The sequence below is a fragment of the Pelodiscus sinensis genome, chromosome 4 (genome assembly GCF_052426305.1).
Source record: "Pelodiscus sinensis isolate ZL-2025 chromosome 4, ASM5242630v1, whole genome shotgun sequence".
Taxonomy (NCBI): Eukaryota; Metazoa; Chordata; order Testudines; family Trionychidae; genus Pelodiscus; species Pelodiscus sinensis.
In genome coordinates this window covers 107,489,649-107,516,408 of record NC_143055.1, presented here as the reverse complement: position 1 = coordinate 107,516,408, position 26,760 = coordinate 107,489,649, and the positions used below count along the sequence as shown (strand labels likewise).

The window sequence follows — 26,760 nt, the reverse complement described above, 5'->3', positions numbered from 1 at the left end:
CTAGGTCTGAATGGTGGCTGGGGAAACTGGAAGGTTTGCTCTGGCAAACCAACTCTTACACAGAAGAGCAAAATCACTGTCAAATGCATTTTCCTCCACTAGCAGCAAATGTATATTTTCATAGACAGTAACGTATGTATGGCTACTCTTACTCAAATGCTTTTCAGAGACTATTTGGTTATATTTAGTATTGCTGTCCTGTAGACACTTACTATAACATGCAGGGTAAATGCAGCTAATAAGCATGATTAGCTAAGACACTGTTTAATTTAGTTTTGCGCTAAGGACTAATTGCCTACTCAGGGAAGGGGTAGTGTAACATTTTTTTTAAGATGCTTACCCGAGGGCCCTGATCACCTTGATCTCCCTGCAAAGTGGAAAGATGAGATGATAGTTTTAACACAGCATCTGTGTGCTACCCAACTCTCTTACATAATCTCGTATCATATATGTGTCAGTATAAACTACGTGTTCAGTTATTACCAGAAGGGGTTTCCATTTACTTTGTAACCGTTGACAATGCATCTACTCACCTTCTCGCCTTTTGGACCAGGAGGGCCCTGCAAAATAAAACAGAAAAGAATTGACAAATTATTGATGCTAATGACGTTCAGTGACCAGTTAGAGGGACACAATAAAAAGCAGAGCTAAATGATCCAGAGACCTAGCCTTAATGTTATGATTTCTCACGGTCCTCATTCCATAAGCAGCATGTATTTTAGGGAAAGGCTCTGCAAAGATTTATTAGCAGGTGTCATGTGGTTACTCTTGTTGCATTGTGCGCACTCTCTGCAGTAGGAAGACTCACAATAGTAAACAAGAGGAGCAAAATCCTGGCAGTGGCAAGTGAAATGGCAAAGCAAAACTCCCACTGACTTCAACAGAGCCAGGATTTCACCCTACATCTGGTAATAAGCATTTTTTAAAACAGTAAAACTTTTTTTTTACCACATCTAGTTAATAAATTCAGAGTTTTATATATCTGTCATGTATTTTGGCAGCCTTCTGAAATTCAAACAGTAAAGGAAAATTAGATTAGGAATTCTAGGCGCATAGTAAGTCATGTTCCTTCCACTGGCATGCTGTGATGCAGTAGAGGAAAGTGAGCTTTTCTTTTTCAGAATTCAGGCTGAAAATGACTTTTCAGATTGAAGGGTAATTATTTTAAAAGCACCAGACAAACAAAATGATGTAGTGGTGTTGATAGGGTGGCACTGTCGAGTCTTTCATTATTCTCTGTTGTCCAACGAGTTCCCAACTCTGTGTTGTGCACCTGTCTGGAACCAGCTTTCTAGACCCAGTTCTCAAGCTGTGGTTTGTGGATCAATTGCAGGTAGTCTGCACAGAACTGGTAGATTAAATGGTGCCGACTCTGCCTACATGTTTTCAGCTCCTTTCGAAGGTGCCCAGGTACTTCGGTGAAAAGGAGAGTTTGTGCATTGGTAAAAGCAGCTGGAAACAAAGAGGACAAGGCAGTCATGCTGTGATCCTTAGGGGCCATGAAAACAGCAAGAGAAGAAGAAGAAACAAGCACCATTACCAGAGAACAGCACCACCAGCACCATAGTTAAAAGTAACTAAATAGTTTCCTAATGCCACTTACCCACCTAAGTAAGCAGTGTAACTGCTACCAGGACTTTCATGAGCACAAACAGGAGGGGAAGTGGTTCGCATGACTTGCAAAGGGAAGAAGGGTAGCCCATGAAATACTGTCACTTTGGATGCTGTAAAAAGCTTTAAAAATTCCTGTGCTAGCCAGTTTCCTGTGTGTTTTCCTATAGGAGAGCCTCTGCTGCTACACCTTTCAAGGAGACTCAATGTATGTTAACCTCTGTAGTTGGCGCTCTCTTCTGGCTGGTGCAGAAGGGAAGAACCAATGGGAGGGGTAGAATCAAGCCCGGGCCTCCTTCTTACTTCTCCATTTCTGCCCTGGGATGACTAGAGGAGTGGAGCCCTTGATCTCAACTGAATACTAAGACTGTCGTTGTGACCCTCTCCCCCTTGTCACCACAGAGAGGCTGGACACAGCTCCCCCCTGAAGCTTAAAAAAGAAGGTAAAGCACAGATGCACTTGTAATGAACATTTGTCTAGGTGAATCCATTTGGTCAACATACATCTCCCACGGCTTCTTCTCAGAGTAGAGGTTCACATGCCAAACTTAAAACTGCACAGAGGATTCTGCATTCTGTGTCAGCCACTGACCCCATAAATGCTTGCACTGATGTGACTCAGAGAGATAGTAATGCAGCACATTTTCAGCAGGCCTGCTTTAAAACATATGAATATATATCTCGCTTAAGCTCTCAGAAAGATATATATCAACATCTGCCAATAGTTATTGCAGACTAGTGTCTGAGAGTATAGCATGTGTGTAGTAATAGTTGGTAATCACTGACTTTATAACGGTGACCACTAATCCGAGAATACAATATCTGCTGGGTTACATTCCATTATCTTAAAAAATAATCCTATAACTGACCTTTGACAACCCCTCAGCTGTGCACTACAGCTAAAGGACAGGATTCAGTAAAGCTGTATATTATGCTCCCTGTGCCAGTGAGGCCTCCTGCCACCCAAAGGTATTCATCTTAAGGAGGGGCAGGGAATTTTACTGCCACTGTCCTCTCTTGGGATTTCTGTTGGTGTGGGGGAAAACAGTTAATTCACAGTCAGGTTTCAACAGAGACACCATTGGCAGAAACTGCTGCTGCAACTATAGCCCTTCCTAACCAGTGCCAACCAGTGTTGGGCTCATAGGTATGTAATTAGTTCATTCAGACACAGCTAAGGATGCAGTCAATTTGCCCCACCACAACTTTCTTCCCAGGAGACACACTAGAGCCCTGGGGGCATGAATGTGAATCCAACCTATGATTTTAATAGAACTTGTTTCTATTATTTGTTTCAAATAGCTTGTCCAATGATTTTTGCCCTCTTTTCTCTCTGCAGATTATCTACAAACATCTCCTATTTCTGTGAATTAGTTACTTATTCACAATTGTCTGACGGATCAAATTGGTTTCTGGGAGTATTTCTTTTTTTGCATAAGATGGCTAGTTATCTAAGTCACGTGTTATTGTTTCTCTTGACTGGATGTTTTATAATTAATAAGAATACCCTTTTCTGCTCATAACTTATCCATACATATTCATATATGTTCCACAAATCTATTGCATGAACTAATAATATCCTTTTTAAAATAGCCCCCAGGGCAATTTTGGTGCGAATACTCTCACACACATGTGTACTTTTATTCACCATGTTTTTGTTTTCCACAATTTTCTTGCAAATTAAAATACTGGTAAAGGTCAGTGATGTTTCATTGCAAGGATATTCAAGTAATATTTTACGGCTGTTTTCACACAGCTCTAGGTCTGTAGAATACCATTTCTATTGTTCGGGGAACTTTAAAAAGGAAATCTCCAACCCTCAGCCTTTGACATCTTTCCATTTATGTGGAGAAATTCTCCCAAAGCTTTACTGAAAAGTTTACTAATGTGCGTTAGCGAGGAGGGATGAAACAGAGAGGCTATAATGATTTAGGCTGGTAAAGGCTGCCTAAAAGGCTGGTATGAAGTAAAGTGAAGTTTGTGGAGGTGGTGTGAGAGTTTGGGGCCTGGTTTGTTTAAAGGAGGGTAAGTGTTGCAGAGGGTTTGGTTTTCCCCAAAACTATTCTTTCTTCTTGTTCAGAGAAGAGATACAAAGAACCAAGTGAGCTAAAAATGCTAATTTTGAAGGCTGCAGCAGGGGCATCTTGCCCTTTTCCAATGAAGCCTTCTGTGCTTTCGTGTGTGAGAAGGCAGAGATCAAGCCTCTAGCTGCTGCACAAATGTGAAAGCATTTTGTGTCAGTTATGTGAAATGTCTGAGGTCAGAACATTTCTGAAATAACTTTACAGTGTTTTCACTGGAAACAGAGGCTCTTTTCTCAAAGTGTAATTATCTACTGCAGACGGCCATACATTTTCAAATAGAGTTTATAGCCTGTTTGGCATAAAGCAAGGCTTCGTAAATCACAAACACATGCAAAATTTGCATTCATAATTGGGTGATAAATACTGCTCTTTTTAAAACTGCGTGTTCCAAAGCAGACTGAAAAGCATCCAGGCACCTGCCAATGGAGAACAAAGCTGAAGTACGGGTCAACTATATTTTACAGCTGCTGCCCCTTAGTATGGACACAAGCTACATTTATACATTCAGATTAGTGTCAGGTGCTTCTTTTTTGCTGTCTTGACTACTGTCACATTTCCATTCCTTTGTCACATGCTCATTATTATAAATAGGTATACAAGCAGTGGAAGAGCAGGGTAGTGTGGTAATGGAAAATATAAGGCCAAATCCTGCAGTCAGACAAGATGCACATTGAAGTTTATGAGAAAATTATCTGAGGAAGGTCTGCAGGATTTAGCCATAGGCTGTATTTTACGGCACATTATCTGAAAGGTGGCATTTTTTTATTTTACTCTAGCATAACAGCTATTTTCACCTGGAAAGTTCTTCTGATGATCATATCAGCAACATCTTCTAATGGTCAGAATTGAAATCAAATGTAAAAATATTTGATCGTGCATTCTTTTATCTTCCAAGCTATTCCAGCTTTTCTTTAAAAGTTTAAACACAGCTACAATTCTCCCTTCATTATAAACCCTCAGCTTAAGTCCACATAACATGTCGCTGCATTAGGAACTAATATACAAAGAAGTTCAACTAAGAAGTCTCCCAACTTTATGGTCTTTCTCTACATTATGCTCTGTTTCTATACAAAATACTTAAACAGAACATGAAATAATGAGTGAGGCCCTGTAATTGAAGAGGGAAATACTGAGTGCATAATGTAGTGTAACACCTAACAGATTAGGAGGAGGTTCAAAGATAGAGCAATGTGTCCAGGTTATGCATATAAGGGCAGATTCACAGCGGTGGACCCCTAGGAGCGGGTTTCTGGTGACAGTAAATTCACTCCACCTGGAGCAGTAATACAGATGTGCAAGTTACAGGCATTCTCTGGAGGCCAGAGCTGATTGGCAAAGGCCATGAACTGTGGTAATGAAGGTCAACACAGTGGACTGCATTTAGAAGGCTGTGATGATACAAGGTCAATATAGACTGTGGCCTTATATACATAAGCTGGACACATTGCAATATCTTTGAATCTCCTCCTCATGCATATCCCTAATCTGCTAGGTGTCACGCTACAGCCTCAATGCAACTGCAGAAATGTACTGACTAACCAACCAAAAACACTTAAAAAAATTAATATGGAGCTTAGCCTAGCCCAATCCAAGTCTTACAGTAAACACATCAGGTGATAACCCAAAACTTTTCCAGGTTAAGGGACAACTATCAGGTAGCTTCTCATTATTGATAAACAGGCATTAAATCATGTTTTCACAATGACGACCATATATACTCTATCACAAGCCTGTTTATTCATAAGCCAACCCCCCAAATTAAAAAAATGTAAACACTACAATGACCCATTCATAATCTAACTCTATATTGATGGTTTGCAAACCTCGAGTCCCAGCTCATCAGCGTAAGCCACTGGTACGTTGGGACGTTTTGTTTGTCTTGAGCGTTTGCAGGCATAGAGTCCTGCAGCTCCCAGTGTCTGATATACACTGTTTCTGGCCAACAAGAGCAGTGGGAAGTGGCAGCCAGCACGTCCCTCAGCCTGTGCCACTTTCTGCTCCCACTGGCTGCTGGCTGAGGGGCTCCATGCCTACAGATGCTACAGGTACATAAAATGTCCTGGCATACCAGTGGTTTGCCCCACTAGCCTGGGAACTGAAGTTTGCTGACCCTCTTCCCCAGTTAAAAAAATATTGGTAAAATGCATTGACCTGTTCATAAAATAACCTCCCAAAAATTCAGATTAAGATGAAGTATATACGGCATATAAAATATAACATTAACCTATAATTTTTTGAGAATTTTATTTCAATAATCCAAGGTAATTTCTATAGGTGAGGAGGAGCCATTTTACTATGAAACTGTTGATATTTCTCCCTTCACAATTTTGTTCAGAACTCTCAGCTGTCCCAAATTATAAGAAATTTCCTTGATTTTGAAACTAAAAAATCAGTCTCATAGAAACCCAGCAATGATTGTAAAAGTATCTTGTATAATATCACAGGACAGGATATACAGAATTATGAGATGTGATGTTATAGAAAGTACTAAGAAAGTTACAAAAACATTTTAAGCTTCCTGCCTTATTATTTTTCTTGTTTCCCTTATGAATCCAGGAACATTAAGCAGCATGGTTTTGGACTTCATTAAATTTGGCCATGTTTGTAGACAAGAGCTGCATTAGCTGGCGCACAATGCCAACATCTCACCTTGGATCAAATATACAAATGCTCTCCAAAATTTCCAGTGCATTTGAACAACCAATACTGCCTCCAACCCCTTTCTTTCACGTGTTTCATTCTCCCCTCTGGGATTCATATAGTTTTCCTTGTATCGTAAAAAAAATCCTCTTTACAAATTTTGCTTTACTCTTGCCCTCTGCGTTGCAGTTTCTTTTTGTTACAATCTTTCTTCTAGTACAGAAGAAGTCTTCATGTTTGACAGTGTAATTTGTTCCTGACTTAATAATCAAGAAAAACTATGAAATTGTGCCAAAAATACGATGTAAAATCATTGCACGTCACTTAGATGAACAATTCAGTCTTGTAATTTACTTGTTGATGTCAACGCTAATCTTAACCCGACATTTACTTACACCACTATATCCAGAATGCAGTGATATACACTGCTAAGTAAGTCACACAGGTTCTCAAACTACAGGCTAGAAAACATGATCTATCCATGAGGTGCCAAGAAAGTGAAGACTTCCATTATAATAGCACTAATTTAAACATGTAGCTTCACTGAGGCTGAGACCAGGATGCAGCCTTACAAATACTGCCCCTGAAGCTCTCAGAAAACTACTATGGCCAGTGATTCCCTCTTCTACTGTACTTCCAGATACCCTGAAAGACAAGAGCCAAGCCAGAGTATGAACCCCAGACTGGCAGCATGTTAGCACAATGAGCTATTGCTATATCCTTTGAACACCTTATCTTTTATCTTGTGCACATGATTTCTTTGATTATCAATACAGTTGTTTTCATTTTTGCCACATGCTTTTCTTAAAAAAACCATAACCTCAGCGCAAATAGTACTTAAAAAAAAATCCAGAACACTGGAAGAATATGGATAAGTGTCACTGTCTGAGTTTTAGACAAAGGGTCAAATTTAACTCTTACACAAGAGACTGAAATGCTATTTATTTCAGTAGCATTGAGCCTGCTTATACTAGCAGTGTATTTGGCTCAATTTCTCTTTGTAGCCGTCCAAAACTATAAATAATTAGGGAAGAGTAATAACATTCTCTGAATCAACTGTGATGTCTCTTCTGAACTAGAGCTAGATGAGTATCTGCAGGATACTCCTAGACCCACTATGCTAGCAGGACACCATGCCCAAGAATATCAAGCCAGATAAATGAGATTCAATAGCAAAACCAGAACACTAAGATAATTCTCTCATCCAGAACAGTCCCAGAGTTCCTGGATGCCATTTGTTGGCTAATATCATGGACTGTACATCCCAGACAAAAATTAATTGAGCTGCCACCTCATTGATCACAATGTGTTTCCCTACGCTCATACTTTGTGTCTCGGCATAAGCATGAATTTACTGATACTCTTATGCATCCATTCAAATTTTGAGCACTTATGTGGATACATACAGTGAGTTCATAAAGTCATACCAAAGATTCTTGTGATAACATGAAAATATATCTGTATTGTTAACATCATAACAACTATAAAATAATTAATTACTGATGGACAAACCATAGAGGGATTAAGATATGTAGGCCAGATCAGATATGTACCCAAAACTTTGTTCAATTTTGTACTTCATAAATATATGAATCTAGTACATAAGAATGCCCATATTGGAACAGGCCAAAGGTCTATCTAGCCCAGTATACTGTCTTCCAACAGGGGCCCATGCCAGATGCCCCAGAGGGAGTGAACAGAAACAAGTAATCATCAAGTGATCCCTCTCCTGTCATCCATTTCCAGCCTCTGTCCAGAGGCTAGGGACACTATTCCTACACATCCTGGCTAATAAACATTAATGGACATATCTTCCGTGTATTTATCTAGTTCTTTTTTGAACCCTGTTAAAGTCCTGATCTTTGCATCATCCCCGGGCAAGGAGTTCCACAGGTTTCCTGTGCATTGTGTGAAGAAATACTTCCTTTTGTTTCATTTAAAACTTTAGCCTATTAATTTCATTTGGTGACCCCCTACTTCTTATATTATGAGAAGAAATAAATAACTTTTCCTTATTCACTTTTTCACACCAGTCATACTTTTATAGATTTCTATCATATCCATCCTTAATCACCTCTTTTCCAAGATGAAAAGTCCCAGTCTTTTTAATGTCTTCATATGGCAACCATTACAAACCCCTAATCATTTTTGTTGCCCTTTTCTGAATGTTTTTGAGGCGGAGTGTTGCTGCCCCTAGTGCCCGCCCTCCCGGTGCTCCGGGGCTGGGGAGGCTAAGTCGAGCTGTATGGTGCAACTCACCCTCCTCCCTCCCCTGGTGCTCCAGCACTGGGGAGGCTTGTAGCCTATCAAGTTACTTGCCTGTCATGCCAATAATATGGTTATGTTAATTTAGATTAATTAAGTAATAGTTAAGAACTGTAATGCAAAAAATCTGCTAAAGTCTGGTCTTCAGCACAATGTGCCCTGCCCGTCCAGTGCCTCAGACTGGATCAACTGGGCGGTGGCTTATCTACCTGGCCAGAAGGCTAGACTTGGGGGAGTGGGAGGCAGGCATTGCAAAGCGGCTCTCAGCATTCCTGCAGGCCCTTTGTGTTAGCTTGACTGATGTCTGGATTCAGGTGTAACGCACTAGGCCTTATGTCTGCCCATTGCAGTTTGGGAAGGCCCACTGAATACTAGCACAGCAGCACTCAACTCCTTGTGGAGGGAGGGCTTTGCCATTGACCCGCCTGTGTACAGTTCCAGGCCCTTTCTTAGCTGGAGGCAGGGCATGTTTGAAAAATGAGAGTCTAACAGGAGCCACAAATTAGTGATCCTGCTGCTCGTACCTGTCTGTGTGCATATGCTGCTTGATATGGTGCCCCTGGCTGGTAAAAAGCCCCGCCTCCCCCCACACAGCCAACCACAAGCCTGTTCGTGCCATGGACTGACTGGGTTGTGTGGCAGTCCAGATGCCATTAGGTGTAGAGTCAGCATGGGAGTAGTACAGCCCAGCCCAAGGGCTGTCTGGTGCATCGGGTTCCCTTGCAGTGCAGTGGTTCCTGCTCTAGGGTATAACAAAACAGTTCAGCCGCTGAATGCACTTTCCAATGAGTGCTACATCACATAAAAGTGGGACCCCAACCTAGGGGCGATAGGGAGAAGAAGATGTAATCCTTGGAAGGGCCAGAATGATGATCCCTGGTGATGGGGAAGGTGAAGATAATGATGAGAAAGATGATGGGCTAACACCTAAGATTGTTCTAGAAGGAACGATGTAAGTATATGGTAAGGAAATATGCATGTACATTCCCTATCTTATGAAATTGGGGTGTCTGTGACTGTGCTAACTGTATTAATAAACTATATTTGTAAATATACAAGAGTTTCTATAGTGTGCGTGTTGCAACTGTGCACATCAGGGTTCCCAACCGCAGAATAATTGAATCCAGGCCTGATCCTGGGAGAAAGAACCTGTAAATCCTAACGGTGGGTAATTAGAAATTTAAACATAATCTTAGATCAGGCAATAGGCTGGGCGCACCCTCCTTCTTCCCCTGGTGCTCCGGGGCTGGAGAGGTGAGTCTGGGCTGGGCTGGGCCTCCCCCAGCCTGCCTTCACCAACCACCCATGGATGGGGGTGTATCATGGCTTTATACAGAGGCAATAAGATATTCTCTGTTTTATTCTCTAATCCTTTTGAAAAGATTCTCAAGATTCTATTTGCTTTTTAGACTGCTGCTGCACATTGAGGGGATGTTTTCAGAGAATTATCCACAATGGATCCAAGATCTCCTTAGAGGTAATAGCTAATTTAGTCCCGATCATTTTGTATGTATAGTTGGGATTATGTTTTTACAATATTCATTACTTTGCATTTATCAACATTAAAATTCATTTGCCATTTTCTTGCCCAGTCACCTAGTTTTGTGAGCTCCTTTTGAAGCTCTTTGCAGTCTTCTTTGGTTTAAACTATCATGAGCAGTTTAGTTTCATATGCAAATGTTGCCACCTCACTATTTACCTATTTCTCCAGATTACTTATGATATGGAGAAAGGGGTATTGGGTCAGACCAAAGGTCCATCTAGCACAGCATGTAGTCTTCCAACAGCAACCAATGCCAGGTGCTTCAGAGGGAATAAACAGAACAAGTAATCATCAAAGTACTGGCAAAAAATGCAGACTGAATCACGTAGACTGACGTCATCCACATATGCACAGAAAAAGTGCAGCATGGGCGAAGGATGTCCACACTGACCCACCAACATGTCTTGGCCTTGATTAGGAGGCAATATCTCACATCACGGTGAAATTTCAGCCTCAATGGCCATTTCACTCATTGGCATACTTGCTGTGATTGACATCTCTGTTGCTTTTTATTCTGGGGATGTGAAGAACTGTTCCCTGGGAATGGAATGAAACCACCCAAGTTACACAAGCATTTGAAAAACTATTTGATGATAACTTTCAATAACAACCCCTCAGAGTTCATAACTTATTTTGAAGGACTGGCCATTCAGAGACTGGAGCAGCACAGTTGTTAATTTCCTTTTCACTTCCTCAAGCTCATTTTGGTATTCTGTCCATTCTTGCCCTGCCTGGGGGCTGGAATCCTTTCCCATTCTTATTCTGGAGGATGTCAAGTGGTGCTCTTTTTTTCTTTCTGCCACAATCTCTCTCAACTGGGATTATGTATGTGTACCCAAGCCAAAGTTCAATGTAACACTATTTCTCACACTACTGTTCACTCTGGATATCTGTGCTCATAAGTAAAGTGAGCATAAATTAGCTATGTCACAACTCAAACCTGGAAGGGGAAACATGCTTTCCTATGCCCCTTTACACTAGTGGAAGGTATTCATTGGAAGCTTTGGGCACATGATAGGATTTTTTTCAATAGCAAGAGAACGTGCAGTTGACTGTGCTTGTACTTTAGTTAATATATATGTACTGCAGTCAATAGACATTAATATACTGAAATTCAGGTAGCAGAACAATACATCAGTAGCTGCAAAACTGCAAACAGAAAAAGGAGGACAAAGAAAGGAATGAAAGGCTACCTTAGCATTTACAATAAAATGGAGCTTGAGACTGAACAATTTCAAAGCACTTTCCACAAACAAGATCGTGTTTATAAAGGTGTCGAACTCTGTTAAGCTGGCAAAGGGAGTTATAGCTATAAACACATTTATAGCTTCAGATTTCACGCCTTTCATTTTACACTAAAGATTAAAGTGACCGTGAAACAAAACGGAACAGGAGAAAAAATAAATAAAACTGTTAGATCTTCTAATTAGCTTCCCCACCCATATTAGGGCTACCAATGATACAGAACAGATCTGTATTATTTTGTGAATGCTTCTGTGATGATCTTTCTTTCACTAAGACATTTTTCTCAAAAGATTCTATGTCCATTTAAGCCCAGGTCTAAGAGGACCCACTGGGTACTGACTCTGATCACAAAGCTCTGCCTTATGGAAGCAATTAATGGGGTCTAGAACTGAAAGAACACTGGGGGTGGGGGGGACCCTAAAAGAAAGACTGATAGAGCCCAATGAAATTCAGGGCTTATAAAACTGCCTGGATCAGAGAAACACATTCTGACTTTCTTTCCTAGCACAATACAAATTAAATAGCAAAATTACACCTCCTGCCAATCAAAGCCATAACCCCCTTTTTTCATGGCCTTTTGAGATAAAAAAAAAAGTTTAGCAGCATGTTTATAACATATCTCTTTGCAGATATTTCTGAACTGGAATGTTCTTCCATTATTTCTAAAAGTACAATATGAATATAGCTTCTCGATGAGGCCTAGGAAATCTTTACATTATTGTACATAACTGTAGTTCACAATGTAATGTTTTATTCATGTTAGCTTAAACTTAAAAAAAGCAGCTCCTTTAAGGCAAGGTTCTTGTGGTATGTGTAATTACTCAGAGGTCTGGTAGATAACCCAGTGTCTTGTGAAAGACTCACGTCAGGGGAGTGATCTTAAGTATCATTTTCTCTTAGGCTGTGTCTAGACTACAGAGGGTTTTTTTTTTTAAAGTGGCCTTTTTTGGAAAAAACTTCACCTGCATCTAGACTGCCGTTGTGTTCTTTCAAAATTAAATTGAAAAAACACAGTGGTTTTTTCGAAATTGGTAAACCTACTTTTACCAGGAAGAATGCCTTTTTTCGAAAGAGCTCTTTTGAAAAAAGGCGTCCTTGAATGCAAACAGGGCTTTTTTGAAAGAGAGCGTGCAGATTGCCTGGGTGCTCTCTTTCAAAAAAGCGGATCGCTTTTTTGAAACTCTTATGGCTGTCTATATAATCGCTTTTGAAAGAGGCTTGTAGTCTAGATGTACCCTTAGATCATAGCTTGTGCCTTAAACACCTTGCAGAAAATGACATCTGAGAGTATGCAAAAGAGGTTCACAATACAGTTGGGCAAAATATTTTGGACATAACTTTTTTTTTATGAAAAAAGCATATTTGGGTAAACCGAAATAGTTGAAAATCCATGTTGAGTTTGTCTAATAATTCCTTCAGCAGGGAACAATTCTGAACAAGTCAAAGTGATTTTTCAGTGTGAAATGACTCTTCATTTAGAATTTTATTTTTATTTTAGGATTTAAAAGTTTTTTAAAAAACCTTCAGAAGCAAAAATTTTTGCAACCCAAAATGAAAAATTTTCAACTTTTTGTTCGAAAATAAAATAAAATAAAATAAAGCATTTTGTTTCCCTTTGATCCAATGCCAATTATATGTATGTCTACACTTCAACAAGGAAGGTGTTTCCCTGTGCAGGGAGACAGAAGCACACTAGCTCTTGAGCTAGTGCACTAGAAATAATAGTGTAACTATGGTGACATGGGAAAAGCACAACCTACTCATCCATACACAATCGCACCCAACCCTCTGGGTATGTACTTGGATGGCTAGTCCAAGTCAATGTAGCCACTCTTCTATTTTAGCACATTAGCAACGGTAGCACATGTCTGGACATCTGTACTGAGAAGCACATTCCCAGCTGCAAGGTAGACACTGTCTGAAAATAATGCGAACTTGACATTACTAATAGCCGGTTCAGGAACAACGCTGCTGCTTACTGACACCTGTTTTTCAAATACTGTAGCCACTTTATAGTGGAAAAAAGTGGTGAAATTGCTACTTTTGTCATTTGGGGAAAAGCATTTAATTAATACCTCATACAGTGTCTCCTTTAACTAGGAATGGAGAAGAGCAGAAATAAAGTAAATGGTGGACTCTTTGTAACTTGAAATCTTTAAATCTCAATTTCAGTAACTCAGCCAGAGGTTATCAATCTATTATAGCAGTAGTGGAGAGGGAGGGGGAAGTTCCGTGGCTGTTATGTACAGGAAGTCAGATTACATGATTGCGATGGTCCCTTCTGGCCTTAAAATCTAAGAGTCTGTGAACAAAAGACACATGCAGACCACTAGAGACCTTGCATAGATGATGGACAGCATAGAAAACTGCCTAAGCTAAGTATCAGAGGGGTAGCCGTGTTAGTCTGAATCTGCAAAAGCGACGAAGAGTCCTGTGGCACCTTATAGACTAACTGAAGTGTAGGAGCATAAGCTTTCGTGGGCAAAGACCCACTTCGTCAGATGCATGTAGTGGAATTTCCAGAGGCAGGAATAAATATGCAGGCCAGGATCAGGCTGGAGATAAGGTGGATCCAATCAAGGAGGATGAGGCCCACTTCTAGCAGCTGATCTGGAGGTGTGAATTCCAAGAGAATAGAAGCTGCTTTTGTAGTTAGCAAGCCATTCACAGTCTTTGTTTAATCCAGAGTTGATTGTGTCAAACTTAAAGATGAACTGTAGCTCAGCAGTTTCTCTTTGAAGTCTGGTCCTGAAGTTTTTTTGCTGCAGGATGGCTACTTTTAGATCTGCAATTGTGTGTCCAGGAAGATTGAAGTGTTCCCCTACAGGTTTTTGTATGTTGCCATTCCTAATATCAGATTTGTGTCCATTGATTCTTTTACGTAGGGACTGTCCTGTTTGGCCGATGTATATAGCAGTGGGGCATTGTTGGCACATGATGGCATATATTACGTTGGTGGATGTGCAGGAGAATGTACCAGTGACAGTATGGCTGATCTGGTTAGGTCCTGTGATGGTGTTGCTAGCTATATACATCGGCCAAACAGGACAGTCCCTACGTAAAAGAATCAATGGACACAAATCTGATATTAGGAATGGCAACATACAAAAACCTGTAGGGGAACACTTCAATCTTCCTGGACACACAATTGCAGATCTAAAAGTAGCCATCCTGCAGCAAAAAAACTTCAGGACCAGACTTCAAAGAGAAACTGCTGAGCTACAGTTCATCTTTAAGTTTGACACAATCAACTCTGGATTAAACAAAGACTGTGAATGGCTTGCTAACTACAAAAGCAGCTTCTATTCTCTTGGAATTCACACCTCCAGATCAGCTGCTAGAAGTGGGCCTCATCCTCCTTGATTGGATCCACCTGGTCATCTCCAGCCTGATCCTGGCCTGCATATTTATTCCTGCCTCTGGAAATTTCCACTACATGCATCTGACGAAGTGGGTCTTTGCCCACGAAAGCTTATGCTCCTACACTTCAGTTAGTCTATAAGGTGCCACAGGACTCTTCGTCGCTTTTGCCTAAGCTAAATTGCTAGAAATAAAACTATAAAGCATCTGATTAGTGATGAGGTTCATCACTATCTAAGCACTGAGCATTCATCATCATTGACATTTTACAGCACAATTTCTAGTGAAGTAACTATATACTAATTTGTGGTAAATGTCAACTTGAGAATTATGACAACTGCAATTTTTTTCCAGATTTGAATGATTTCTTTCAAGATTGTTTGGTGTGACAACCTAAAAACAAGATTTAATTATTGAAAATAATAAAACAACAATAAAACGACGTCTCATAATATATTCTATTAAATGGCAGATGCCTCTTTGGAAGAATTTCAGGCTCATTTCAACTCTTAGTTACATAGATATAAAATTTGCGCTTATATAACTGAACAGAATTGGAAACAGGGTGTTAAAAAGTACTGTGAAAGCAATTAGTTGAACAGCTATATTGAGCGGCACTAGAATTTACCTTTTAACATAGACATCTAAAAATCTAGGGGCCAAATTCTGCTCTCAGTTTCACGAAGACAAATCCAGAGTAATTCTATTTACTTGAGTGGAATTACTCTGGATTTATCTTGGCACCAATTAGAGCAATATTTCAACCAATGCTTGTACTGTATTTTTTCTCTTCTAAATTTTACTATAAACTACATTACAAAACACGCTCATTCTTTCAAGGAATAAGAAAACCAAAGAACAATTTAGATTTCCTTTTAGAAATGTCTACAGATACAACCATATAATGCAACTGTAAAATAGGTGGCAGGTTATATTATATAAATCATGACTGGTTAGAAGGGCAATAGCAGTAAAATATTAATATGAAGCCTTAGCTGTGTAAAATATTGCCCAAGGGAATAGAAGAGTTTCTGAAATTGTAATATAATCCCCATGCCCTAGGAGTGAAGGAATTATTTCACAGTCTAGGTAACTTTTTTATCCTTTGGGTATGCTAAAGCTAGGGAAAATAACACACAAAAATGTTGGAATGAAATTTTGCACTATTGAAATTGCTTTTTAAATTTTCCTGTGGGACCATATGTTTCCTCCTTTTCCACTTTACCTTGCACATCCTGTAGGTCCTCAAATAGTTTTTCTGTCCACTAATGTTATTGCAACCTTGGACATTGTGTAAACAAATCATAACATCTTTTAAAAACAAATTACATTATGGCTATTAATCAACTATGGGTAATAAAGAATTGTAGAACTTTACACAACCTAAATCCATCTGAGGCAAATTTCAATCCAAGAGGACACTACAAGATACCTAACCATCCCGTCAGAGTTGTGACAATACAAAGTCAGACTCTTTGGGGTTCTAATTCTGGCTCTAACCTGGGTCTGTCAACCCTTGCTCACAGAAGTAAGTCAGCTGAAGTCAATCGGACTACATGTATAAGTAATCGTACTTGTGTGAGTGATAGTAGAAAGATCGAGTCCTTAACATCAATGCCTCAGTTTCCCCCTCTGCAATAAATGATAATAAAGAAATACTTTATTGAAGTATTTTGAGAAATCTTTTTCTTACTATATATTTTAGAAATGTGCCTCAGTCTGTCTGTCCATTCATGTATGAGTCCATTTGTTCAAGAATTCCTCCTAAACGGTAAGAGCTGGGACTACCAAATTTGATATGCAGCTTCCTCTTATAACTTAAAGCAAGATAAGGGTTTGGTTGTGCCAAGACAATGGGATGTGCCTGGAATTTGATTGTTTCTCATAAAATGGAAAGGGAGAGGTCTGGTAGGAGGATTGGACCAGTAGGGGGCAGGAATGGAAAAAGGGACAGCTATCTACTGTATATTTCAAAGAGTTAGTCTGTTTGTATGTCTATCGGTGTGTCTGTCTGTCTCCCAGACAGGGGACATATATCCCTTCCCTGGCTTTGCCAGCTGCAGTGGCCATGGCAAGCACTTCTCATCTGGCCTCAAACTGCTGCAGTGATAGAGGGGTTGGGGTTGCCCTTTCTCCCCAGGGCAACCTGCACACTGAACCCCATATCTCCAGCCCCACCCCCAGAACAATTATTTAAAGGAAGAAAAACTAAACTTATTTGAGTTAAGGACCCAAGCAATGCTGGATACATCTTCTAGTAGTTAATATGTACAATGTTTTTGAAGATGAAACACCCTATAAATTCTATATGATTGTACATTACTTACACATATTTATACTAATGCATATATAAGCACAAGGTGACTAAAAGGATTTTTTTGTAACCTCGGAGGCTTGCAACTTTTTTTTAAAAGGAAGCAATTTTAAACAACATCGAGTTTATTAAAAACAAAACTAAAAATTTTCCTAAGACTAATATTTTTGTCTGCAAAACTCAGGCCATCTTCAGGGGAAATTACACACATGTGTATATATAAATGAATATTTATTCTTTTGGCAAATGATCACTAACAGACATACAGTATAATGCAACTGTATTATATTTCTTCGGAAATATGTGATTCTTTTAAATATTCCCCAGCAGCTCATGATGCTTAACATTCCTTATGAATGGCAGTATTTAAGACTATCCAAGAGCCTCTATTATATAGCAGGGCATCCAAAGTGGATTCCATGGGCAGAAAATGGCCCATCGAGTTCTGAATTATTGCCTGCTATACACATTGGTGACCTGCAGAGATTACAGGTTGCAGCATGCCATGCTCCATCTTGATGCAAACAGGCAAATTACTGAAAATGAAGAGGACATTTTGACCTGTCTTTATGAAAAGAATTATAGTATTTTTTACGGCACTAAGTTCTTTTTGCATCATGTTATCCTCGTGTAAATGTGACCAATCTGCATATAAGCAGAATAATGCATCAGCACAGCTATGCATGCCAGCACCTCATCAAAAGCCTATAATATATTACATTCCTGCTAAAATCTGAAAGAGAGGGTATGATGCATTAATATTTTGGTATTTGTAATAATACTGTTAAGTGTTAAATGTTTTGAAGCCTGCTCCTGCAAATGCTTATTCATGTGAGTTTACTCATGTGCAAAAGGCGTTATAAACCGGGCCCTTACTGAAGATTTCGGGTAAATCAAGGACCCACTTAAGTCACTGGCAAAACTCCCATGGACTTCAATAAAATGTGGATTTTTCAATGGAGGGCCTATTCCAGCCCCTACACACATAAGGAACATTTATACTTGCAAGCAGTCCTGCTGAATTCAATTGCACTACTCATAGATTCATAGAGTTTCAGGCCAGAAGGGGCCATTAGATCATCTAGTCTGATTTCCTGTATATCACAGACCCTTAAATTTCACCCTGTTATCCCTGTATTGAGCACAATAACTTGTGTTTGGCTAAAGCACAACTTTTATTTGGCAAAAGCATACATTTCAGAAAGGCATCCAGTCTTGACTTGAAGACATCAAGAGATGGATAATTCACTCCACTCTCTCTTGATAGCTTTTTTCAAAGGTTAATTACCCTCTATTAAAAATGTGTCCCTTATTTCCAATTTGAATATGTCTGATTTCAGCTTCTAGCCATCAATTCTTGTTAAGGCCTTCTTAGTACCTGGTATTTTCTAAGTGTAAATGCCAGGCTGTCAAAATAAGGCAATGAAGAAAACACATGCACGTACAGAGAGAGAAAGAGAGAGAGTTAATGGACTGTTCCTGGAGTAAACCATAGAACTAGACGGCTTTTACTTCAATGATCCCCAAACTGTGAGGTGTGTAGGAATGTTGGGGGACCCTGATGGGGCCCAGGCCAGCCCTCAAGAGGGTTAGGGAGAGATTTCCACCCAGTCCTGCTCTTCTCCCAGCTTTTCTCTGGCCTGTCAGCCTCAGCCTCTTGCCCCGCTCCTACATAGATTATATATTAACAACATTATATTAATATGTTACTTTTGTCAACCAAAGGTGTAATCTCATCAAAAAAAGATATAAGGGTATGTCTACACTACCCTCCTAGTTCGAACTAGGAGGGTAATGTATGCATACCGCACTTGCTAATGAAGCCCAGGATTTGAATTTCCCGGGCTTCATTAGCATAAGCGGGGAGCCGCCATTTTTAAATCCCCGCTGCTTCGAACCCCGTGCAGCGCGGCTACACGGGGCTCGAACTAGGTAGTTCGGACTAGGGTGCCTATTCCGAACTACCGGTACACCTTGTTTCACGAGGAGTAACGGTAGTTCGGAATAGGCACCTAGTCCGAACTACCTAGTTCGAGCCCCGTGTAGCCGCGCTGCACGGGGTTCGAAGCAGCGGGGATTTAAAAATGGCGGTTCTCCGCTTATGCTAATGAAGCCCGGGAAATTCAAATCCCGGGCTTCATTAGCAAGTGCGGTATGCATACATTACCCCGCTAGTTCGAACTAGCGGGGTAGTGTAGACATACCCTAAAGGTTTGTTATGTAACACCTATTTTCCACAGACTAGAATTAATTACAGTCCTATGCTTTATTCATTGGTAAATGATGAAATCTCTGTAACATGAAGTCTTTAAACCAGTGGCCACCAATCAGGAGATCGGGATCTGCTAGTAGACTTTGGAGCCTCTGACAGGTGATCCTGACTGGTTTGGCCTGGGAGGATATCAAGTGCAGGACATCAGCTGCCCTCCCCCCTTTTGCCATGCTGCTTCTGCCCTTTGCCTTGGAGTCTGCCTGCCCCTGTAATCCACAGAATGAGCGGGGTAGGGCCTTGGAGAAGGGTCAGGAAGGCAGTGGGGCAAAGGTATTTGGGTTTGAGATAGGTGCTGGATTGACAAATTCAAAAAGTGATCTTGTGCTTAAAAAGGCTGGAGACCACTGCTTTAAGCTATGGTTTGAGGACTTCCATTATTTAGCCAGAGGTTATGAGTCACGTGTGTGTGAGTGTGTGTGTGTGAGTGTGTGTGAGAGAGAGAGAGAGAGAGAGAGAGAGAGAGAGAGAAAAAGAAAAGAGGTTATGACTCTATTACAAGAGTGGTGTGTGTGCGGCCTGCAATGTTCAGGAGCTCAGACTAGATGATCACAATGGTCTGCCCTGACAGTCTATGAGTCTAATTGAATCCCATATCAGCTTTTCTATTATCTTGCCAGCGATTAACATCAGACTAGCCAGATGACAATTGTCACCTCATCTTTCCTTTTTAACATTGGCACAACATTAATACCTCTGGGCTACGTCTAGACTGGCCCCTAGTCCGAAATAGCCACGCTAATTTCCAATTTTGGAATAGGGAAATCCGCGGGGGATTTAAATATCCCCCGCGGGATTTAAATAAACATGTCCGCCACTTTTTTTCCGGCTTGGGGAAAAGCCGGAAAAAAGCGTCTAGACTGGCGCGATCCTCCGGAATAAAGCCCTTTTCCAGAGGATCTCTTATTCCTACCTGAAAGTACTTTATTCCGGAGGATCGCGCCAGTCTAGACGCTTTTTTCCGGCTTTTCCCCAAGCCGGAAAAAAAGCGACGGACATGTTTATTTAAATCCCGCGGGGGATATTTAAATCCCCCGCGGATTTCCCTATTCCAAAGTTGGAAATTAGCATGGCTATTTCGGAATAGGGGCCAGTCTAGACGTAGCCCTCATGAATAAAAATTGATTTATTCTCACAAAAGATAAAGGATCAGGCCTTGGATAGTATAGGTCAGCTCATATTTTAAAGCAACCCAACAGCCTGAGAAATAACTAAGTTTCTCAGATTTCTTGATTATTTTTGTTTGTTTATTTAGCTCCATTGGAACGGTAGGGATCAGCAACAGATTGAGCTGGAACTTAGAACTGAACGAGAGCATGGGGATCATTAAAATGGCTGAGTAGGTGTTTAATATAGAATACAAAACATATGAAGTAGGATAGTAAAATACCATATTATATTCTCGAATATGGTATGGTATTTTGCTCTGACATAATTCCTAATAAAACATAGAGGATGCTACCACATTTTCACAGCTTTTAGAATTATACAAGAAAAATGTAACTTTAATCTGACTGAAAAGTAGGAAATGTTATGAGAATACACAAGACGTTTCATAGTTCTTAAATTGTTTTTTGACAAGCTATTTGTAGACCTGAAATAGAACCATAGTAATACGCTTGCAATTGGTTGTTATACTCATGAGTGCTTTGTAGAGTAATACTATACAGAATTACAGGATCCAAGTCATTTTGACGTGAGATAATTTAAGCCCTAAAAATACCACAGTGATGAGTGTGAAATCAATTACCCGTTAAAAAGATAGAACGTGCATGGTATGTTTCCACTTAACACTAACGTTAAGTGAGAAGAGGGAAACAGATTCCCTAGTTTTGTCTTAAAAGATGTATTGGTAGATTTCAGAAACTATGGGCCTATCAAAAGAAGCTAGAGATAACACCCTTCAGAAAGAAGTAGCTGGTCAATTTGTTATTCCTGCAACCTCTCTTTCAGACCCTGGTTAGTAATTATTTGATTAAGTTGTACATAGGTCCTCCAAGGCCTAATTCAGCAACAACTCCTGCAAGGTTCCAAGTGCCCTTAATTCCCATGAATTTAATTGGCAGATGGGGAAGAAGGCTCAGCACACTGCAAAAGGTTTAAAGAATCTATTCCTCCAATTGGTCTTCATCTACTATATGTAGCTATTCCTGAGAAGCTCCTTCATCAGGAGATGAGGAAGAAAAAACTCTATGGCTATGTCTACACTGGCGGCTTCTTGCGCAAGAACATCTTGCACAAGGATTCTTGTGTAAGAAGTCTTGTGCAAGAACATGTCCACACTGCCATGTGTGAGATGTGCTTTTATGCCAGAGTGCCCATGGCAGTGTGGACGCTCTCTTGTGCAAGAAAGCTCCAATGGCCATTTTAGCCATAGGGCTTTCTTGCGCAAGAAACCCCTGCGAAACGTCCACACTGCCCTCTTGCGCAAGAGTTCCTGCGCAAGAGGGCTTACACCTGTTATAAAAGAGTGTAGCTCTTGTGCAAGAAGCCTCTCTTACCACATAGTACTTACTGTAAATCATCTTGCGCAAGAGCAGGTGGGCAGTGTGGACACTTTCCAGAAGAACCGCTGTTTTTGCGCAATAACCCGCCAGTGCAGACATAGCCTATAGCTTTGGACAAGCACCTTGGCACTGATGTTAGCCTGCACAAAACCCTGTTTGCAAATGTTGCTGACTCTAATGGTTTTCTTTCTGATTGTTATACTGGTTTATATTTTTTTATTTGGGGGGGGGATGGTAAAAAACCTGAGAGCATCTTTAAAATATTATTGGGATTAAAAGATTTGACCAGACAGCTTTCTGAGCCAGAAGAATAAGTCTATACAATATCAGTACCTGGATTTGCTGGCAAGCACTTAAATATTCTGCTATCTGAGCACAAGATCTCCAAAGCTGATTATATGAATTGCAACTCTAAGTAGGAAACTGAAAAAGCAAAATACACATTCTTCACAAAGCAGGTAAAGACAACTGGAAATATATTTTTTCATGCTAGTCATCCCCACTCTACATCCTTTACACCTGGCAAAAAGGGGACAAGAATGGTATTAAGGGACCCTAAAATCCCTGGATCTGATCTGGGAAGACTCATCTAGCACAAGTACTGCAGAAGACAGCTATAAGGTTACCCTTCAAGGACAACCTCACAAGACCAGGCAAAAACAGTGGGAGGGGTGGACTATGGATAGGGCTGGGAAAGGTATTTTGAGGGTGAAGGCCTAGTATGTAGTGCTGTGGAGATTTTGCTTAGTGCTTTCACCTACAGAGAAGCCCTGGGGAGACTACCATAAATATCAGGTACCTCTCCAGCCTCCTGAGCAGCCAAAGGATAGGTAGGGTGCAAAGGCTTACAGTGACTTAGCCACTCCCCTGTGTGAGTTCCATGTTGTGTTTCCAGCATAGAAACTCACCCTTTGTATTTACATTATTCTGTTCAGTTACTCGCACCCAGGTGTATATTTATCCAGTGCAAGTGAAGCACACATGTCCCTTCCTGTCAAATTTTTGTCGCAAAAAATTGTTTTTGAATTTATTTGTGCCTTGTTATAGACAAACCTCTAATCAATACATTTTCCAAACTGTTATACATATGGATGTTGTATCTGATAAGTGATTTTTACCCATGAAAGTTTACACCCAAATAACTCTCTTAGGGTATGTCTACACTAGCCCCCTAGTTCGAACTAGGCTAATGAGGTGTAACAGTTAACTCGAACTAAGGACTTAGTTTGAGTTAACGTTTGACTGCCACGTGTAGCCACGGGCAGTTATTTCGGACTAAGGGGATTTAAAAATGGCGCCCGGATGGGAAGATGCAAATAAAGCCTGGGATATTTAAATCCTGGGTTTCATTTGCAACATCGAATGCCTACATTAGCCTCCCTAGTTCGAACTAGGGGGCTAGTGTAGACATACCCTTAGTCTTTAAGGTGCCACAGGACTCCTTGTTGTTTTTGAAGATACAGACTAATGCAGCTAGGCATCTGAGACTTATTATTATTAATTTAATTACTCTATGAAAGTAAATGGCATACACCTTATTGTGGCTGTGTTCGCATGCGGGTTTTGTTTTTTAAAACATCAGACATCAACAAAAAATCTTGAGCCCAATTCTCCAGCTCTCTCTGGTGAAAATCAGGAGCAATTCTACTGAAGCCAACAGATTTATACTGGAGCCAAAGAAGAATCAAGTCTGTTGCTTTTTACTAGGCTACCACTGTAAAGAATTTATAGACCATAGATATGGCATTTGTTTCACGAGTTACACAACTTAATGCTGGCTAAGTGTTTCCTGCAAAGATCACATTAAATTTCAGTACAGTATAAAGATTACATTATGGCTGTAAAAAAGAAAGATTACTGAACAGGTCCAAAAAAGAGAAGTAATAAAGTGTCTAGAATACTCTCTGGAGTTCTACCAGTTAGATACTTCAGTGACTTTGTTCAGATAAGCTTATTTATGAGACACAGTTTTTCAAGGCTCAGTCCTAACCCCTCAGAAGTTAATGGAAAAGCTCCAATTAACTTCAATGGGAGTAAATTTTGGCCCTTGCTGTCAAAATGCACACATAGCAAATAGAATTGTGCATTCTATCTAATTCTCTGTCTGATTGCATCCATCATATATGTGGTAGCTCGAAGTGAGCTGTATTTATTTTTCCTCCAAACCCCCACTGTAATAACAACAACATTAATTAGTTTAAGAGCCCAATTTATCAGAGTCTGGTCCCAACTTTCTTCTCATTTACACTGGTGTAAATCTATTGACTCCATATTTTGAATAGAAATGATTGCAACTGAGAGGAGAATCACCTTTACATATAGACAAAACTATAAATGATGTAAATAACTTTATAAAGAACATTCAAAATATGCAGACCCATTATTTAATGTGTCTTCTTCCTTATTATAAAAAGTTAGTACATTTTTATTTTCTCATACAATGCTTTGGAGGGTAGGGTCATAAATCAAAATGATCTGGACAAACTAGAGAAATGGTCTGAGGTAAATAGGATGAAGTTTAATAAGGACAAATGCAAAGTACTCCACTTAGGAAGGAACAATCAGTTTCATACATACAGAACGAGAAGCGACTGTCTACGAAGGAGTACTGAAGAAAGTGATCTAGGGGTCATCATGGACCACAAGCTAAATATGAGTCAACAGTGGGACACTTTCAAAAAAGAAAGCAAACATGATTCTGGGATGCATTAACAGGAGTGTTGTGAGCAAGACACGAGAAGTAATTCTTCCGCTCTACTCTGCACTGATTAGGCCTCAGTTGGAATATTGTGTCCAGTTCAAAAAGAGGAAACTTAGGGGGGATATGACAGGGGTCTACAAAATCATGACTGGTGTGGAAAAAGTGAATAAGGAAAAGTTATTTACTTGTTTCCAAAACATAAGAACTAGGGGTCTCCAAATGAAATTAATAGATAGCAGGTTTAAAGCAAACAAAAGGAAGGTTTTTTTTCCACGTAGTGCATGGTTGGCTGTGGAACTCCTTGCCAGAAGAGGTTGTGAAGACCAGGACTTTAACAGGGTTCAAGAAAGAACTAAATAAATCCATGGCAGTTAGGATCTATTAGCCAGGATGGGTAGGAATGGTAGCCCTATCCGCTGTCAGAGGCAGGAAACGGGTGATTGCACATGGATTGCTTGAAGATTCCCTGTTTTCTTCACTCCCTCTGGGGCATCTGGCACTGTCCACTGTCGGAAGACAGGATACTGGGCTAGCTGGACCTTTGGTCTGACCCAGTATGGCCATTCTTATGTTCTTGGCACCACATTTCAAGAAAGATGTGGAGAAATTGGAGTAGGTCTAGAGAAGAACAACAAAAATGACTACAAGTCTAGAAAACATGATCTATGAGGGAAGACTGAAAGAACTGCGATTGTTTAATTTAGAAAAGAGTATACTGAGAGGGACATAGTTTTCAAGTATCTAAAGAGGTATTGCAAGGAGGAGGGGAAAAATTGTTCTCCTTGGCCTCTAATGATAGGTCAAGAAGCAATGGGCTTAAATTGCAGTGAGGGAGGTTTACGTTGGACATTAGGAAAAGCTTCCTAATGGTCAGGTTGGTTAAACACTGGAATAAATTACCGAGGGAAGTTATGGAATCTCTATCACTGGAGATATTTAAGAGCAGGTTGGATAGACATCCATCAGGGATGATATAGATGGTGCTTGGTCCTGCTGTAAGGGCAGGGGACTTTACTTGATCTCTCAACGTCCCTTCCAGTTCTAGTATTCTATGATTTTATGATAAAAAGAAAGTAATTCCCCATTAATTTTCAGCACTTGCCAGGATAAGATATCAGGGTTCTATGTTTTCCATTCAATAGACATAGACATCACAAACACCCAGTGCAGTAGCTCTCTGTACTGTTTATAAAGTTATTTACTGTAGGAGAAACAAAAAACTGACCTAATATATTCATAAGCACAAATCTTTTTGGCTTCATTTTAAATGAAAGATTATGGTAATGAGGTATATAAATTGGCTTATTGGTTGTTACTTAAATTTCAGTTTAAATTTCTGGTTTTTGTATAAAGTTTCAATGGATAATATGGATGTTTCTTTATAACCATTTTTTCTTATTTTTATCAATTTACAATTTCAGAGTTTTGATAAATCATGGGGGAATTAAACAATGGAAAGGAGAGTTAGACAAGTATTTAAAGACAGGAAAGCTGTGCTTTTTCTGAATTTGCCTACTGTAAATTTTGATTACCACTGATGGGAAAAAATTTATTCAGTTTGTTTGTAGAAGGTGAAATTGCCATTTTGTGATGTTTATTGATAATCTAATCCTCCCAAGCACACCTATACTGAAATTTTGGCTCTAATGACATCAATTCCATACTGAACTCAATCCACTGTGCCTAGAAATCCAGGATTTGTGAGACTGTACATAACTTTATGTAACACTGATCAAATTTGTAAAGTTTGGAGCTTAAGTTTGTCTTGCCTACCCTATGTACCACACATAATGCAAATCTGCACTAACAAATGGCATTTTCACATAATAAATGGGTACATCTCCTTTTATAGTTCAGTGGAACGGGGACCACTTGATGAAGTAAGGAATCAGCAGCTACTAAGAGAGAAAGAGCCATCTCTTGTCAGTTTGGGTCTTCTCTCATTCATTATGACAAAACATTGAATGATTGGGGTGGGAGTTAGCTGACAAGAATCTCTGGCTCATGGATAACTAGAAGCCAGAGTCCTTCAGCTAAGACTGCAGTTTGCTGAGATGCCCATGGACAAGGAGGCAGTAAATGGGGCAGTCTTTCTTCTGCATTAGCAGTCACAGGTTACTTCTCTAGACCTAGTTTTGGTTCTGCACACCGTGAGCCTGTCTCTCCCCCTCGCCCATCCCCTTCGACCCATGGTAATGTTGCAAGAATCCACATAGAGAAA

General features: G+C 40.0%; 1 protein-coding gene across 1 annotated transcript in view; it reads right to left on the bottom strand.

Moving 5' to 3' along the window:
* The window catches only part of COL25A1 (collagen type XXV alpha 1 chain), a 195,579-nt gene that overhangs the window by 137,632 nt on the left and 31,187 nt on the right, over positions 1–26,760 (bottom strand). The window contains exons 4-5 of the mRNA XM_075929187.2: positions 534–560; positions 341–367 (exon numbers count right to left, since the gene is read on the bottom strand). Of these exons, the coding sequence (XP_075785302.1) occupies positions 341–367; positions 534–560 (54 nt within the window). The remainder of the gene's footprint in view (positions 1–340; positions 368–533; positions 561–26,760) is intronic.